Genomic DNA, 14174 nt, shown 5'->3' on the forward strand with positions numbered 1-14174 from the left:
CAAATAAGAATGGAGACTCTATACCAATATCAAACAAAGTAGATTTTGAAAGAAAAACTGTCACTAGCAACAAAGTAGGACATTTTAGAATGATACAAAGTATCAATTTATCAAAAAACATGAGAAAACAACAGAGTCTCATATATTCACAAAACAACAGAGTCTCAAGATACATGGAACTAAACTATGCAGAATCAAAGGGAGAAAGACAATTCAACAATAAAGCCTGGAGATATCAATATTCCACTTGCAATAATGAATAGAACAATTAGACAAAAATCAACAAGAAAATAGAAAACAGTATGAAGTTTCCTCAGAAAATTAAAAATAGAACTACCATATGATCCAGCAATCCCATTTCTGGTTATATATCTGAAGGAAGTAAAATCAGTATCTCAAAGACATATCTGCACTCCTATGTTCATTGTAGCATTATTCACCATAGTTAAGACATGGAAACAACCTAAATGTCCGTAGACAGATGAAAGGATAATGAAGATGTTACCTTTCTTCCTCTCTCTCTCTCCCCCTCTCATGTGTGTGTGTGTGTATTATATGTATTATCATACAACATATACATATGATGTATGTTGTATATATACATATATATGGTGTGTGTATACACACACACACACATAATGGAATATTTTTCAGCCATGAGAAAGTAGGAAATTCTGCTGCTTGAAGCAACCTGAGAGAATCTATAGGACATTTTGCTAAGTGAAATAAGCCAGACAGAGAAAGACAAATACTATATGATCTCTTATATGTGGAATTTAAAAAGAGTTGAACTCTCAGAAACTGGTGGAATGGTGATTACCAGGGGCTGCGGGGTGGGGGAAATGGGGAGTTGCTGGTCAAAGGATACAAGCCTTCATTTATAAGATGAATAAGTTCTGGGAATCTAAAGTACAGCTTGGTGACTATTCTATTACTAATACTGTATTGCTAAGAGAGTAGATATTAAGTGTTCTCACTACACACTCACAAAAATGGTAACTATGTGAAGTGATGGATGTGTTAAGTAACCTGATTGTAGTAATCATTTCACAAAGTATACATGTATCAAATCATCACATTGTATACTTTAAACATATACAGTTTTGTTTATCAATTATATCTCAATAAAGCTGGGAGACAAAAAGGAATAAAAAAGACAGAGTTGTACTGGCATAAGGATACACACTTAGGCAATGGAATAGAATTGAGATTAGAGAAACATACCCTTACATCTACAGTCAAATGATTTTCAAAAAGACTGCCAAGCCATTCAATGGGGAAAGATTAGTCTTTTCTATAAATGGTGCTGGTTCATTTTTAGGTTAAAAAGTAAATACAAATATAAATGCTATTATTCCCTTCTAGCATTAAAGAGATGGTCTTGGAAATCTGAATTTAGGTGAATGCTGTTCTAGAAGAATAATTAGTAAGGTAATAATATCTTATGTTAACAGTAAGAAGATGTCTGCATACTCCAAGCAGAAGATTGAATTCCATTCAACTTAACTAGTTTTTTCCTTTCTTCTAAAAGTTCTAGGCGTATATCATGCCAAAAACAAAATACCTTCTTCTGGACATATTGTGGGTCTAAATTTTGCCTATTATTTTAATCATTCAGAGGCATAAATTCATTTTTTCAAACTCTGGTTAAATTTGAATTAATACACAACTGATCTAAAAGTGATTTGGGTGAGATAATACACCTTAATCACCAAAATTATAATTTGGTAAATAATAAATTCATCCATACCGAGAAAATAGTATAGTAGCGCCCAGAACTGAAGTTATCCTTTAAAAAAGAAAAAAAATTCCCTATAATATTCTCAAGTCTCCTTTGAGCCACAAGTGAGCTATTAAGCAAATCACAGAAATGATATAGAAACCTTTTTTTAAGTGGGTGTTAGCAGATGTTAGCCAAGCAAATACTTTAAAATAATAAAATTAAATTAAGGGTGCTCTACTAATGTTTTAACCAGACAGCTAATACAGACTCAAGATGGTTCCTGGCCAACAGTAAAGACAGCAGGACTTTAGACATATTTGTTAAGATGTTGGTACAGTGAGAAGTGCCAGAAGCCAAATATGTGTTTGGCTGAAACAGTCATTAAGCTACTACTTACAGATGATGACTAGAAACCAGACACCAGGCTAAATTTTTCATGTCTAGTCTTGCATTTAGTCCTCAGAACAACTTCCCTGATTATGGTATTATCTTCATCCTTCCCATTTTACAGATGAGAAAATGGGGCTTTTAAAAAGTTAACATCTAAGCCCACTGTCCTCCAGATATTACTTCAGGGTATAGGAGCCTAAATCCAGAGCTTTTAACCACAACATTCTACTTCACTTCACTTGGTTGCTTTTAGCTAGGAAATAATTAAGTGCAGATGAAATGAATGCTTGAGCCATTCGACCCCAAATAATCATTTGTTTGTGGAAACATCTGTCTCACTTGGCAAATATCTGAGGTTTACATATAATTTCATAGTTTGGTCTAGAGAATTAGAACTTCCAGAATTATGAAACTTTGATCATCAAAAGGACCACCTACTGAGAGCCTCAGCCTTTTATAATTGACAGAACTCCGCCTGGAAGACACAGGGGATCATGAGACTATTCCCCTTCTCATGATCATGACTTCATCTTCTAGTCCAGGAGACCATGCACCCTTACTCCACCTTTTGGAAACACTTTTTTCCATGTTTGAGAAGAATGGAAGCTTCTACAATCTTTTTTATAGGAAAGCAAAATACTAAACAATCTGAAAGCTGAGTTTCTTTGATTAAATAAATTGATAAATGAACTAAATTAAATAAGAGTTGCTTCCCTATAGATTTCTCACTGTCCCTCAATATATAGCACCAGAATTAGATACAACACTTTGGAAGCATTCAGAGAGCAAGAATATAAGAGGGCTACTATAAGCTTCTATTACTGACTTCTAAGGTTGATTAGCTTTATTATGAAATTGAATGATCAAATCTACAGTAATTGGAGAGAGCCATTAATACCTCAAGTATTTCAATGTGTGGTATCTTTAAGCCATTCTATCTCTATTCTTATGCAATTTTTCATGTCAGGTTAACTTGTCATTTTAACCTCTGAGGTCTTTTTGAAATCTATCAACCCTTAGAAATTCCTACACCTTAACAACTCCAGTTCTCACCGAAATTATTAATACAAGTATTGAAGAGGACAGAATCAAGTTTGGAGCCATTTTCATCCAACGTGACACTGCCATCATGAGTGCCAAGATGATACACCAACTTTCTGTTCAGATTCCTATCACATGCTCTTAGCCAACTACTTCCTCCAAGTTGACCATTATCTGTATTAGATTAGGAATTCACTTCATCATTTATTCTCCCTTCAGGTTGATGAAATGGTATCCAGACAAGTCAAGATTGTATTAGATGAAACATTTTCAGCTACTAATATATCTTACCTCTATCCTATTGGTGATTTGTATGAAGAAGATTGTTTTATATTCTCCATCTAATTTGGTAGTTTTTTTGGGGGGGGGCATAGTTGCTTTACAATGTTGTGTTAGTTTCTGCTGTACAGCAAAGCAAATCAGTTATATGTATACACATATCCCCTCTTTTTTGGACCCATAAACAAGGTGAAAAGACAACCCTCAGAATGGGAGAAAATATTTGCAAATGAAGCAACTGACAAGGGATTAATCTCCAAAATGTACAAACAGCTCATGCAACTCAATATCAAAAAAACAAACAACCCAATCAAAAAATGGGTGGAAGACCTAAATAGACATTTCTCCAAGGAAGACATACAGATGGCCAAGAGGCACACGAAAAGATGCTCAACATCACTAATTATTAGAGAAATGCAAATCAAAACTACAATGAGGTATCACCTCACACCGGTCAGAATGGCCATCATCAAAAAATCTACAAACAGTAAATGCTGGAGAGGGTGTGGAGAAAAGGGAACCTTCCTACACTGTTGGTGGGAATGTAAATTGATACAGCTACTATGGAGAACAGTATGGAGGTTCCTTAAAATACTAAAAGTAGAACTACCATATGACCCAGCAATCCCACTGCTGGGCATATACCCTGAGAAAACCATAATTTGGTAGTTTTTAATAAATCCTTACAATGATTAACCTTCTATTTCTCTTTCTTTTCACATTAACTCAGACATCTTCTAGCCTGCATCCCCTGTCTCTGATGATTTTCCATGTCAGTATGTACACTAATTGCATCTCCTGCTAACATACATTGTGTTACCATATTCAGACAGCATATTTATAGACTTGTGTTTTCTTAGGTAGTGAATCTGTTTATTCTTTTCTGTTGTTGCTAGCTAGTTGATGGGATACTTGATTTCTTTTATGGATTCTAGTTTTCAGTCATTCTTGACTACACTGGCAAGTCTCTAGGCCAGTCTTTACAGTCTGAGTCAACGTACCTCCACGTAATGGCACAGACTACTTGCATCAGAGATGCTGTTTCAGGAGATGTGGGAATGGGCCCAGGAAGCTGTACTTTTAACAAGCAATACCTATGATTTTTATGAACACAAGTTGGAGAGCCTCAAACACTGAAGTTTGGTTCTTCCCAGTTCTGGAGACATATATTCTGTTCGTCATTACAGAGTCTTCATTTAAGTAATTTAAACCAGTCTAGAGAACAAAACCAAATCTTTCTTTTTGATAACTCCTGAAAGAGTAAAAGTGGGAAATATTTTACGTCTAATACCTCTAGACCTCAAAAGCACTCTGCAAGTCAGATACTCAGAGAGGTTAAATCGTTCCCTCAAGGTTACGCAGATCATGTTTAGCATAGAATTTAAACTAAAGTCGGCATGACTCCAGTGCCTGAGATGACTACAACACATCATGCTATCCCACTCAACTATTTCCTTTAGCCAACAATGGAGATCAGATAAGGATTGAAGCTGTTGGAAGGGAGGGAACAAATAGCCTGTATAAGGAGGAGAGAAGGAGACTCAGAGCAGAAAAATGGGGAAGGAGAACAAGCCCACCCCCAGCACACTCTTAGATGGAAGTGGAGGTCTGAGTATATGCTGGAGACAGCTGCCAAAGAACACTAGAAAGATATACAAGGCCCTATGAGGAACAAGGTAAATTCAAGGCAACTTACGGGAGAGCAGGGTCAGCCTGTCCCCCAACCCTCAATTATAGTGAGACTGTTCCAAGATGGTTACACTCAGATATTGGTCTTTAGGTTAATTATTCAATGAAAAAATAAAGGTCCTCTTAAGGAACACGGTTTGTGTGTATGACATCCATAAGTTAGGTGTTCATACTGGAAGAACCGGGGAAAGAATAAGCTGGTTTATTGGAAACGTTTAGAGAACTGATGATATAAATCTTTTAACTGGGTGATTTAAATAAAAGAAAATATGTAAAGAAACAGATTAGAATTCCACGTTCAAACTAAATTTTTTCATTCACTTACTATTTACTGTTTCATTTGTTAAATATTTATTGACTGCCTGCTATATACCTGGAATTAAACTAAGTGCTGGAGTGTTCTTCTAGGTTAAGATTGCTCAGAAAATGTAGAGTAAATATATGAATGAATGGATGGACAGAATGAATGAATGAATAAAAGTTTAACAAGCAATCACGTGAATTAGAGAAAATGAACAACATGTACAATGAGAGCTTGGCTAGCTCTCTGCAAATATCCTTGGCTGAGTTAGGAAAGCTCAAGCCTACAATTCTTGGCCCTTTCTGATGAGCCTCTAGAGATGTGAAGTCTTACACTCAAGGTCAGGTAATCTTTCAAGTTTACCTGTGAAGCTACAGTATTCATGAAGTGTTCCACAGCCAACCCGACTTTTTATTAAAGCACATGAGAGAAGATCCTGAGTCAAGAATAGCTTCTACTCACAAAATCCATCTTATAGGCAAGCAGGATAATCACAGACAACGCTAAGGAAAAACCCTGCAACTTCTGGTTTTTTTTTTAACAGACGTTATCTGTACAAAGTTATCAGTTGACAGAATTCAAATAATTAAAACACAGGGTAGTGCATTTATTTACTTATGAGCTCCAGCACTTCCTGTTTGACAACCTGAAAACTGAAGATCTTAATATGAGCAATTATAATGAAAATAATGTAAAAAAAACTATATACTTTTTTTATACAGATTAAAATAAACACTTGCTTCTTTTACACTACAATTCAATAAAAATGGGCCCACTATGTTTTAAAAAAGCCACAGAAATACTCTTGTTAAGACGTGAAGATGCCATTACCATGCACATGCAGTTGAATGTGCTGTTGTGTTTCTCCAGCTGCATTGGTAGCCACACATGTGTATCTGCCAGCATCTTCCATGAGGGCTTTGGCAATTTGTAGAACTCGACCAGAAGACTGTATCTAATTGGGATCAGAAAGTATGGCAGCATTTTGTACTTTATACTTGGACTTGAAAACATCTGCTGAATAGACAAACTCATTTAAATTTATAATATCTAGTTATATTTTTATGCCAGTATCTTAATTATCTTTTGATAGATTAGAGCCAGATCACTTCATCATGCACAAGAAAATAGACTATTTTGATTGAAAAGCTTTTCTTAGTCATTGGAAAACACAAAACAGTGTTACCTAAGGCAAGCCTGCTGGTACAGTCATAAAACTCCACTGAATAAAAGACTTTAGCACTGCAACTATGAGGTATGTGATGAAAATTTAAGCTATTTGAAAAAAACATGGTTACATTTATGTAACACTTCATAAATAGTTTTAAAACAATCTTTTTTGATTAAATGGTCATGGGGGCCAGAAAAACAATAAAAATTATAAAATATGAGTAATGGAAATGCAGATAAATTTCCTTGACTGGTTTTCCTTATTTCCCTCTTAAACGCATTACAGCTAGCCTCTACCATTTTGGAACTGGTGATTCAGTGGTTATTTTTTGAAAATGATTATTCAGAGGTTACCAGTTAACTTCTAATCACAGCATGCAGCAGCCTAGGCAGTGAGCTCATACTCTCCTTCACCATCTACAGCATTTGGCGTTGTTGACTTCCTGCTCCTTCAGTCACTCTGCCCTCTGGGAGCTGAAGGTACAGCATTCCCTCAGTTCTCATTCTCTGACTTTCTTAGTAGATTACTTTATGGAATCTGCTTCCTCTCCCTGTTCCATAAACAGGAAACTTAGCTTTCTGATAGTTTTCATCCAAACCCATGGCTGTGATGAAGAATCCCATGCAGACTCCTAAATTTACAGCATTGGCCTCAACTTTTCTCCTGAGCTTCCAGCTATCTGCTGGACAGGTTAGCACATGAAATTGAACAATCCAAAACAAAGCTGTTTTCCTGTATTTCTAAACCAAATTCTCATTGCGTGTTTCCAATCTTGTTTAATGACACCAGTCATCTGGGTTTCAGAGCCCACTTTGACTCTCTTAGTAATTATACCACTCTGTGTTTCTCAGACCCCCTGTCTCCATTCTCACAGCCACTGTGGGATTATAATGGCTCCTTAATTTATATTCCAGTGTTTCCAACCTCCCGAACTGTTAATCTGCCTTGCATACTGTTGCCAGAATAATTTATCTAAAATGCAAATTTGATCCTTTTACCAGTCCCCCTTCAAAGCTCATTCATGGCTCCCCACTTCGCCCAGAATGAAATCCGAACTCAGCAAAGCCTTCCAGGCTTACCGCATTCTGACCCCATAAGATCTTCTCTCCATACACTCCCACATAAACTCCCACGTAACTTATTCTTCATCCATACTGTACTAAACACGTTAAGCAGCACATTCATATACTTATATTCACTTCTAGACTTTTGCATACGGCCTTTAAGTGCAGTAATTTCTTAAGATTCTGAACTAGATCATTTTTTTTCTATTTCTTCTTACTCTTTATTCTGCCCTCGGATTAACTCATCTACGTCCATGCGTTTCAAATATGATCTGTGTGCCAATATCCCCAGCCAGAACTATCTTTTGAGCTCCAAGACCATATATTCAATGGTCTACCTGGCAACTCCACTAGTTTTTTTCAAGGTCAACTCAACACCCAGAAGTCTAAAACTCAAATCACAGTTATTCCCCCTCAAACTTATCTTCCTCCAAAGTGTCCTTTCTCACTGGATGGCATCACTATTTATGTACTTGTGTAGATTAGCTTCCTACTAATTTTTCTTGATATTCTCCACTCCCTCACCTTTCATCAACAATCTATAATCAAGCCCTAATGATTTAACCAATAAATAACTCTCAAATATATCCATGTATCCTCATCTCTATGGCCAGCATGTGAGTCCAAATTTCTATCTTTTCTCTCTTAGACAAATGCAAATAAGTAATTGATTTCCACATATCTACTCTTGACTCCTACAATTCATTCTCCAAACGGGCCTAGGTAACTACTGAAAATATAAGCCTGATCATGTCACTCTTCTCTTAAAACTGTTCAAAAATTTCACACTGTGAAATTCGCAAAGTGAAAATAAAATCATTAACATTACTTAAATGCCTCCTACCTGTCCTCTGGTCTCCTCTAATACCATTTCTCCCTTGCTCTTGGTTCCCTAATCCAATGGCTTGCTTTCACGTTCTCAAGAGGTGTCATGCTCCCCTTTACTTTAGGTTGTTTGCCCATGCACATCTTCTCTGAAAGATTCTACTCACCTCTCTTCTATTAATTTGCCCACTTAACTCCATATGTTCTTCAGATCTCCGCTTAAAGACTTTCTCCATAAATTACCCTCCCTCACCCTGCTGGAGGAGGTCACTGAGAGGATGTGACCGCAGGGATGACCTGTGAGCTGGACTCAGGCATTTGGAGGCTCCTCATCCTCTCCCCATTTTTGGAATGTGCATTCCATCTTCTTTCCCAGTGCTAGAAACTGCCCAAGGACGCAGCCTTGAGATAGTAGTGTGATGTTGAGACCATCTGGACAGGATATATGACTGAACCCAGTTAAGACCTCTATATAAACTTTTAAGATTTGGTGGGCACGTGAGGAGATCTACTCATCTTGCAGTCATCCAAGACAAGCCTGGTAAGTAAGTTCCCTTGCTTATTAAACCTGCCCCCTACCAATCTGGAGTGCTGTGCCTCTTTCTTAGATCTCTCTCTGCTCTCTCTGAATAGGGGGCCGATTTCAGATGACACCCGGGAAGCTCCAGGGGTTGCAAACCAACACACGCTCAAAGGCTTTCCTCATTATCTGTTCTTATACCTCTCTATACTGTCTCCTAAAATTACTCATCACAGTTTGCAATTATACTTTTGTACGATTGTATGATAAATAATCTGTCTCCCAGGTAAACAGTTGTTTACCTGCTCTGTGTTAGAAGGCTACATATTAAATCTTTTGTTAGCGCAAATATGTGAGATTAGTTCCACTGAATTTGCAATAGGAATGATAAATGAACAGATATCCATCACTTCTGCTGGGAGAAGAACTTGGCACATCCCTTGTTACTGAAACCTACCTCAAGCAAAGCTCAAATCCACGTTAGTCAATTAACTTGATCTTAGTAGCAAAATCTATTAATTATTTTAATTGTATCATGTAGATTACTCAGGTTTGCAATCTACCTATCTATTAATTCAACAAATATGTACTGAGATATAGTTATATGCCCAGGACTATACTCAATATGAAAGATACACAAGTGAACTTATTCATAGAGACTGAGTCTCTGCCATCATGATGTTTATAAACTAAACTATGTTTTTCAAGAAACCATTTCACTTAGGTTTATGTACCAATAGATATAATTCTACCTTAATCCTGGTCAATGGTGAATATACTGAGGATACTCTGACTTACTTAGTACTGATGAACTATTCATCCATAAGATACTAGTTTTTAAATAATTAAAACAGGCATAAATTGAAATAATAAAAATACCAACCACTATGTTAAAATTAACATCATTGTTATTAGTCTTTAATTAATTCCATTTTTCAAATCAAAATATTAAGTTAAATTCTGAAAAATCCTAAGGAAAACATATATTGTTTTAGTACGTTTCCTGCAAAATCTATCCAACAGGAAAATCTATAATTAAGAAAGGAGAATATGATAGCTCCATATATAGCTTTCTCATCTTGGACAAAATAATATTCATACTTACTTTGAGGTTTCCTTGGGCAGTGTTGACAGGTTGGCCATCTTTTAACCATGTAATGGATGGCTTTGGAATGCCATTGGCTATGCACTGCAAGGTGATGGGCTTATACCTTACTACAGCTCTCTCAGAAAGCCCTGAGGATTTGATTGTTGGAGGAACTAGATTTAACAAAAAGAGAGGAGAAGAAAGGAAAGAAGGAAGAAAAAAGGAAGTGAGGGAGGGAGCGAAAACTATAATCAGTGGGATCAAACACTTAAAAGTCTGTATCCAAGAACCTGAAACTTCAAAATTTAGAAAAGGGCAGAGGCCTATTTTAACAAACAGAATAATTTCATTCCATGCATTTCACTTATAACTTTTAGCAATTTTAGAGATTACTTATTTCTTAACTATGGGTCTCTAATTCTCCAGAGAATAAGTGAAGTGTATTTACAGCCAACTGCAATCCACATGTATGTTTGGTTTACAACCTCTTGGTGTGTTTTCCCAATCTACTATGACCTGCCCTTTCTCTAGAACTGCCTCATTAAATTGGGGTGGGTTTCCAGCACCCATATTTATACCACATGACTCTGTCCCCAGTAAGGCTGATTAAATCCAGGATAGTAACTTGATTTAAGCTGGGCCTGCCAGATTCCCTCCCTCAAGAATTGGAATTGAGACTGAGAAACAGCATTAGCTGTATTCCATCAAAATGCAGGAAAAAAACCAGTCCGCCTGGGAATAATGAAGTTGATGTTCATAGAAACCTCTACTTGTGGCTTCCAAACACTCTCCAGTTTCTCATTCCAGTCCCTCCCTTCCCAAGGTCTGCTGGCAAGTGAGATACCTAATACCCTGGCAGAGGGTTGCTTCTGTCATTAGACTAATGGTTCTAACCCTATTGTGCCAGTTCCTTGAGTGCACTTATGTGCCCTGGATCCTGCATAACACCCTCAGCCTCCATTTCTGGAAATGACTTTATTCACACTCCCTCCTGTTTTGGCTGAATCTTTGAACACTCGTATCCCCCCTTTATTTGAAATTTGCTGCCTGCCTCTTCTATCTTCTTTGATCTCATTCCTCAGACCCTCACATTCTATGCAGAATATACCTCTTACCATTTAAATTTGGTCTCAGTTCATTCACATGATACCTCTTGGTTAAATCTTCTGTGTTAGTAAAGTGCCTTAAAATTTTCCAATATCTAATTCAAATTTGATCCAAATTCTCACTCAAATTAGCACTACTTTCCACAACTCAAGATTTATCCAGATTACTGAGCTAAGTTCTGAATTAGATACTGAAACAATGCATAAATGAATTTTCAGTGAAATGCTCCTTCTTCAGCATACCATGAACAGTCACTTCAAATTCCTTCTTGTGGTCCCCAGCAGTGTTTGTTGCTACACACCGATAAAGGCCTGTGTCTGACACTTGAGCCTGGGCAATAACCAGTTTGTGTCCATTTAGTAAGATCTTGAATCCATCCCTTTCATCAATTAGCTGGCCATCCTTCAGCCACCTACAGAAATAAGGCAAAAAGAAGTCTGGAGACATATTTTAAATAACTATGTTCCTAACTATATCTTAAATAACTATGTTTCTAAAGCAATCTATCTATCTCGGAGGAACTACATTTATTCATATATTCGACTTATATACTTATATATATGTATGTATATGTGTATATATGTATATATGATACATTTATATATATGTATTCTCAATTATGTACTTGCCTAATTTCCCATCTGCTCACTCTAATAAAATAAACTGTAAATAGGGAAAAGAAAAAGGAAACCTAGTTTAACAAAGAAGCTGGCATATTATTGGAACCCAAGAACTATGTGTACAGTTCTTCATTCTTCTATTAATGCTGGGCTACAGAAAGAGGCAAATGCCCCTACATATCACTCACTTCAAATGTTTAAATAATATTAACCAACAAAACACACATAATCTTAAAACATCTGTAAAATAAAATCCTAAAATCATATAGCATTATAATTTTTAATTTATTATGAATTATCACTTTCCATTTAGTTTTATAATCATGTGTGAACATATTTTAGCCCAAAAGTTAGCTGAGTATCTGTTCCTTTACATATCCCATAGCACTTTGGAAATGAAAGATAAGTATTGAAGAAATACTTTGTGAATGAAGGAATGAGAAAAAAGTATTGGTAATCATATATTCATGTTAACTTCCACTATTCCTTAATATGTCTGGCATACTGTTTTAAATTCCGTTGTTCATTTAACATTTCAGTGCTTCAGGAAGATCTGACAGATACTGCTTAATAGTCTGTCTCTATGAACTGAAAATGTAATTTTTAAGAGCATATAACGAAGTCTTCTAATTGAGATTTATGGGCCCTGTGAGTATCGGATAAAAGTTGCCTTGAATATAGAGTACGTCTTTTAAAAGAGGGATATAATTAGTATAATTTTATAAATCACTTTTGAATGACACAGAACCTCTTTCAAGATAGCTCTAAAACACTCAAATAAAGAAGTGGGAGATATTTAGAAGACATACCAAAACCCTTACATGATAGTTGGTGGAGGAGAGCCTGTCACTTGACAATCTAGCTCCAGTAAGTTATTAACCATCACAATGAAGTAAGACATTTCGTCTCCTCCTTCTATAGCTGGTGGCACTAGAAAACAGCAAGGATGTAACATACAAAGAAATGTTTACAAGAAAAAATATAGCATCACTTTAAGCAATACTAAGTTGCACTTAGAAGGCTGATAAGTATCATAGTCATTTGGTACATGAAGGAGACTTCAGAAATGTATTGTAAAATACCTTTTACAATACACATCTGCCACGATCAATAAATATACTTTCGACACACTGTGAATTTTTCTGTTAATCTAGCACTATGGGGCTGATGATGCCATCAAAACATAAAGTTGATTCATATTTTATGTTGCTTATTTTCATAAGAATAAGATAAGGGAACCTCAAAAATTGGGCCTGCATTGAAAGCCTTCAATTTATAAAGAAATAGAGATGTAAGGTTACAAGATGACTTTCCAAGTGCCACAGACTAAGTTTCCTATTGTTTAACACAGTGCTCATGACAAGAGACCATGCTGTCACTCACTACAATCAAATATTGTCACAAATGTAAAAAGGCATCTACCTACTTACAAAGTGTACCTATCAGGGCAAGTGGAAGATTTATGTGGGTTTTTAGATCTTGGGACTCTGGTGATCAATTCACCACTCAGTAATGTGTAGTCCAGAGTTGAACAGATCACTAAACCTTCTCTAAGATTGTTTTATTATTCCATGAACACAAAAGCATTTAATAAACTAGTCAGGTTTTGCTATGAATATGAGAATACAGGTGGCAGCATCCTCATTTACCTAGGACGTCAACTTCGTATTTGATTTCCTTTTCTCCTGCCACACTGGTAGCCACACATGTATACTGTCCCCTATCGACTTCTAGGGCACCCATGATTTCTAGTTTCTTCCCACCAGCTTCTATGCGGATGTTGTTACTCGCTTTCACAGGTACACCGTCTTTCAACCAGGTGAGAACTGGAGGAGGGTTGCCAGCAGCTTTACATTCCAGTGTCAACGAATGAGCAATAACCACTTGCTTATTGAGAGGCGCAGCCAAGTCACCTTCAATCATTGGAGGAACTACGTAGAGAAGAGTAATATTTCAGGCAATTCTTTAAAATCCTCATGAAATAAAGGGGATTCTTTTCATTTTTAACTCACGTAGTTTGACTGCAGAAACTACCTATATGTCCATCTCCCCCTAAGCTACTGAGGAAAGAATTTCTTGGTTCAGCTTTTCTGCAATTAGTCTAAATATTGTCGGATACGCTATACTGTGTCTGGCTTAAAAAGGACAAATTGGAGAGAATGAGCTTAGTGCTAAGAACTACTTCACCTTCTCCGTAAAAATCAAATGGTCTAGATTCCCTAGTGCCATAGGCAGATGGTTGACTGAATGAATGGGCCACTTCTTGCTAACCTTAGCTTTTTAAAATATTTTTCCAAATCATGAGACAAATTCTTCTAATTCCAATGTATGCATATCGAAGACAACCCAACCCAACA

General features: G+C 36.5%; 1 protein-coding gene across 1 annotated transcript in view; it reads right to left on the minus strand.

Annotated features, from left to right (window-relative positions):
- Positions 1 to 14174, minus strand: part of HMCN1 (hemicentin 1) — a 534342-nt gene that overhangs the window by 225050 nt on the left and 295118 nt on the right. The window contains exons 32-36 of the mRNA XM_004275232.3: positions 13467 to 13748; positions 12639 to 12747; positions 11440 to 11609; positions 10109 to 10263; positions 6255 to 6378 (exon numbers count right to left, since the gene is read on the minus strand). Of these exons, the coding sequence (XP_004275280.1) occupies positions 6255 to 6378; positions 10109 to 10263; positions 11440 to 11609; positions 12639 to 12747; positions 13467 to 13748 (840 nt within the window). The remainder of the gene's footprint in view (positions 1 to 6254; positions 6379 to 10108; positions 10264 to 11439; positions 11610 to 12638; positions 12748 to 13466; positions 13749 to 14174) is intronic.

The sequence above is a fragment of the Orcinus orca genome, chromosome 1, assembly GCF_937001465.1.
Source record: "Orcinus orca chromosome 1, mOrcOrc1.1, whole genome shotgun sequence".
Classification (NCBI taxonomy): domain Eukaryota; kingdom Metazoa; phylum Chordata; class Mammalia; order Artiodactyla; family Delphinidae; genus Orcinus; species Orcinus orca.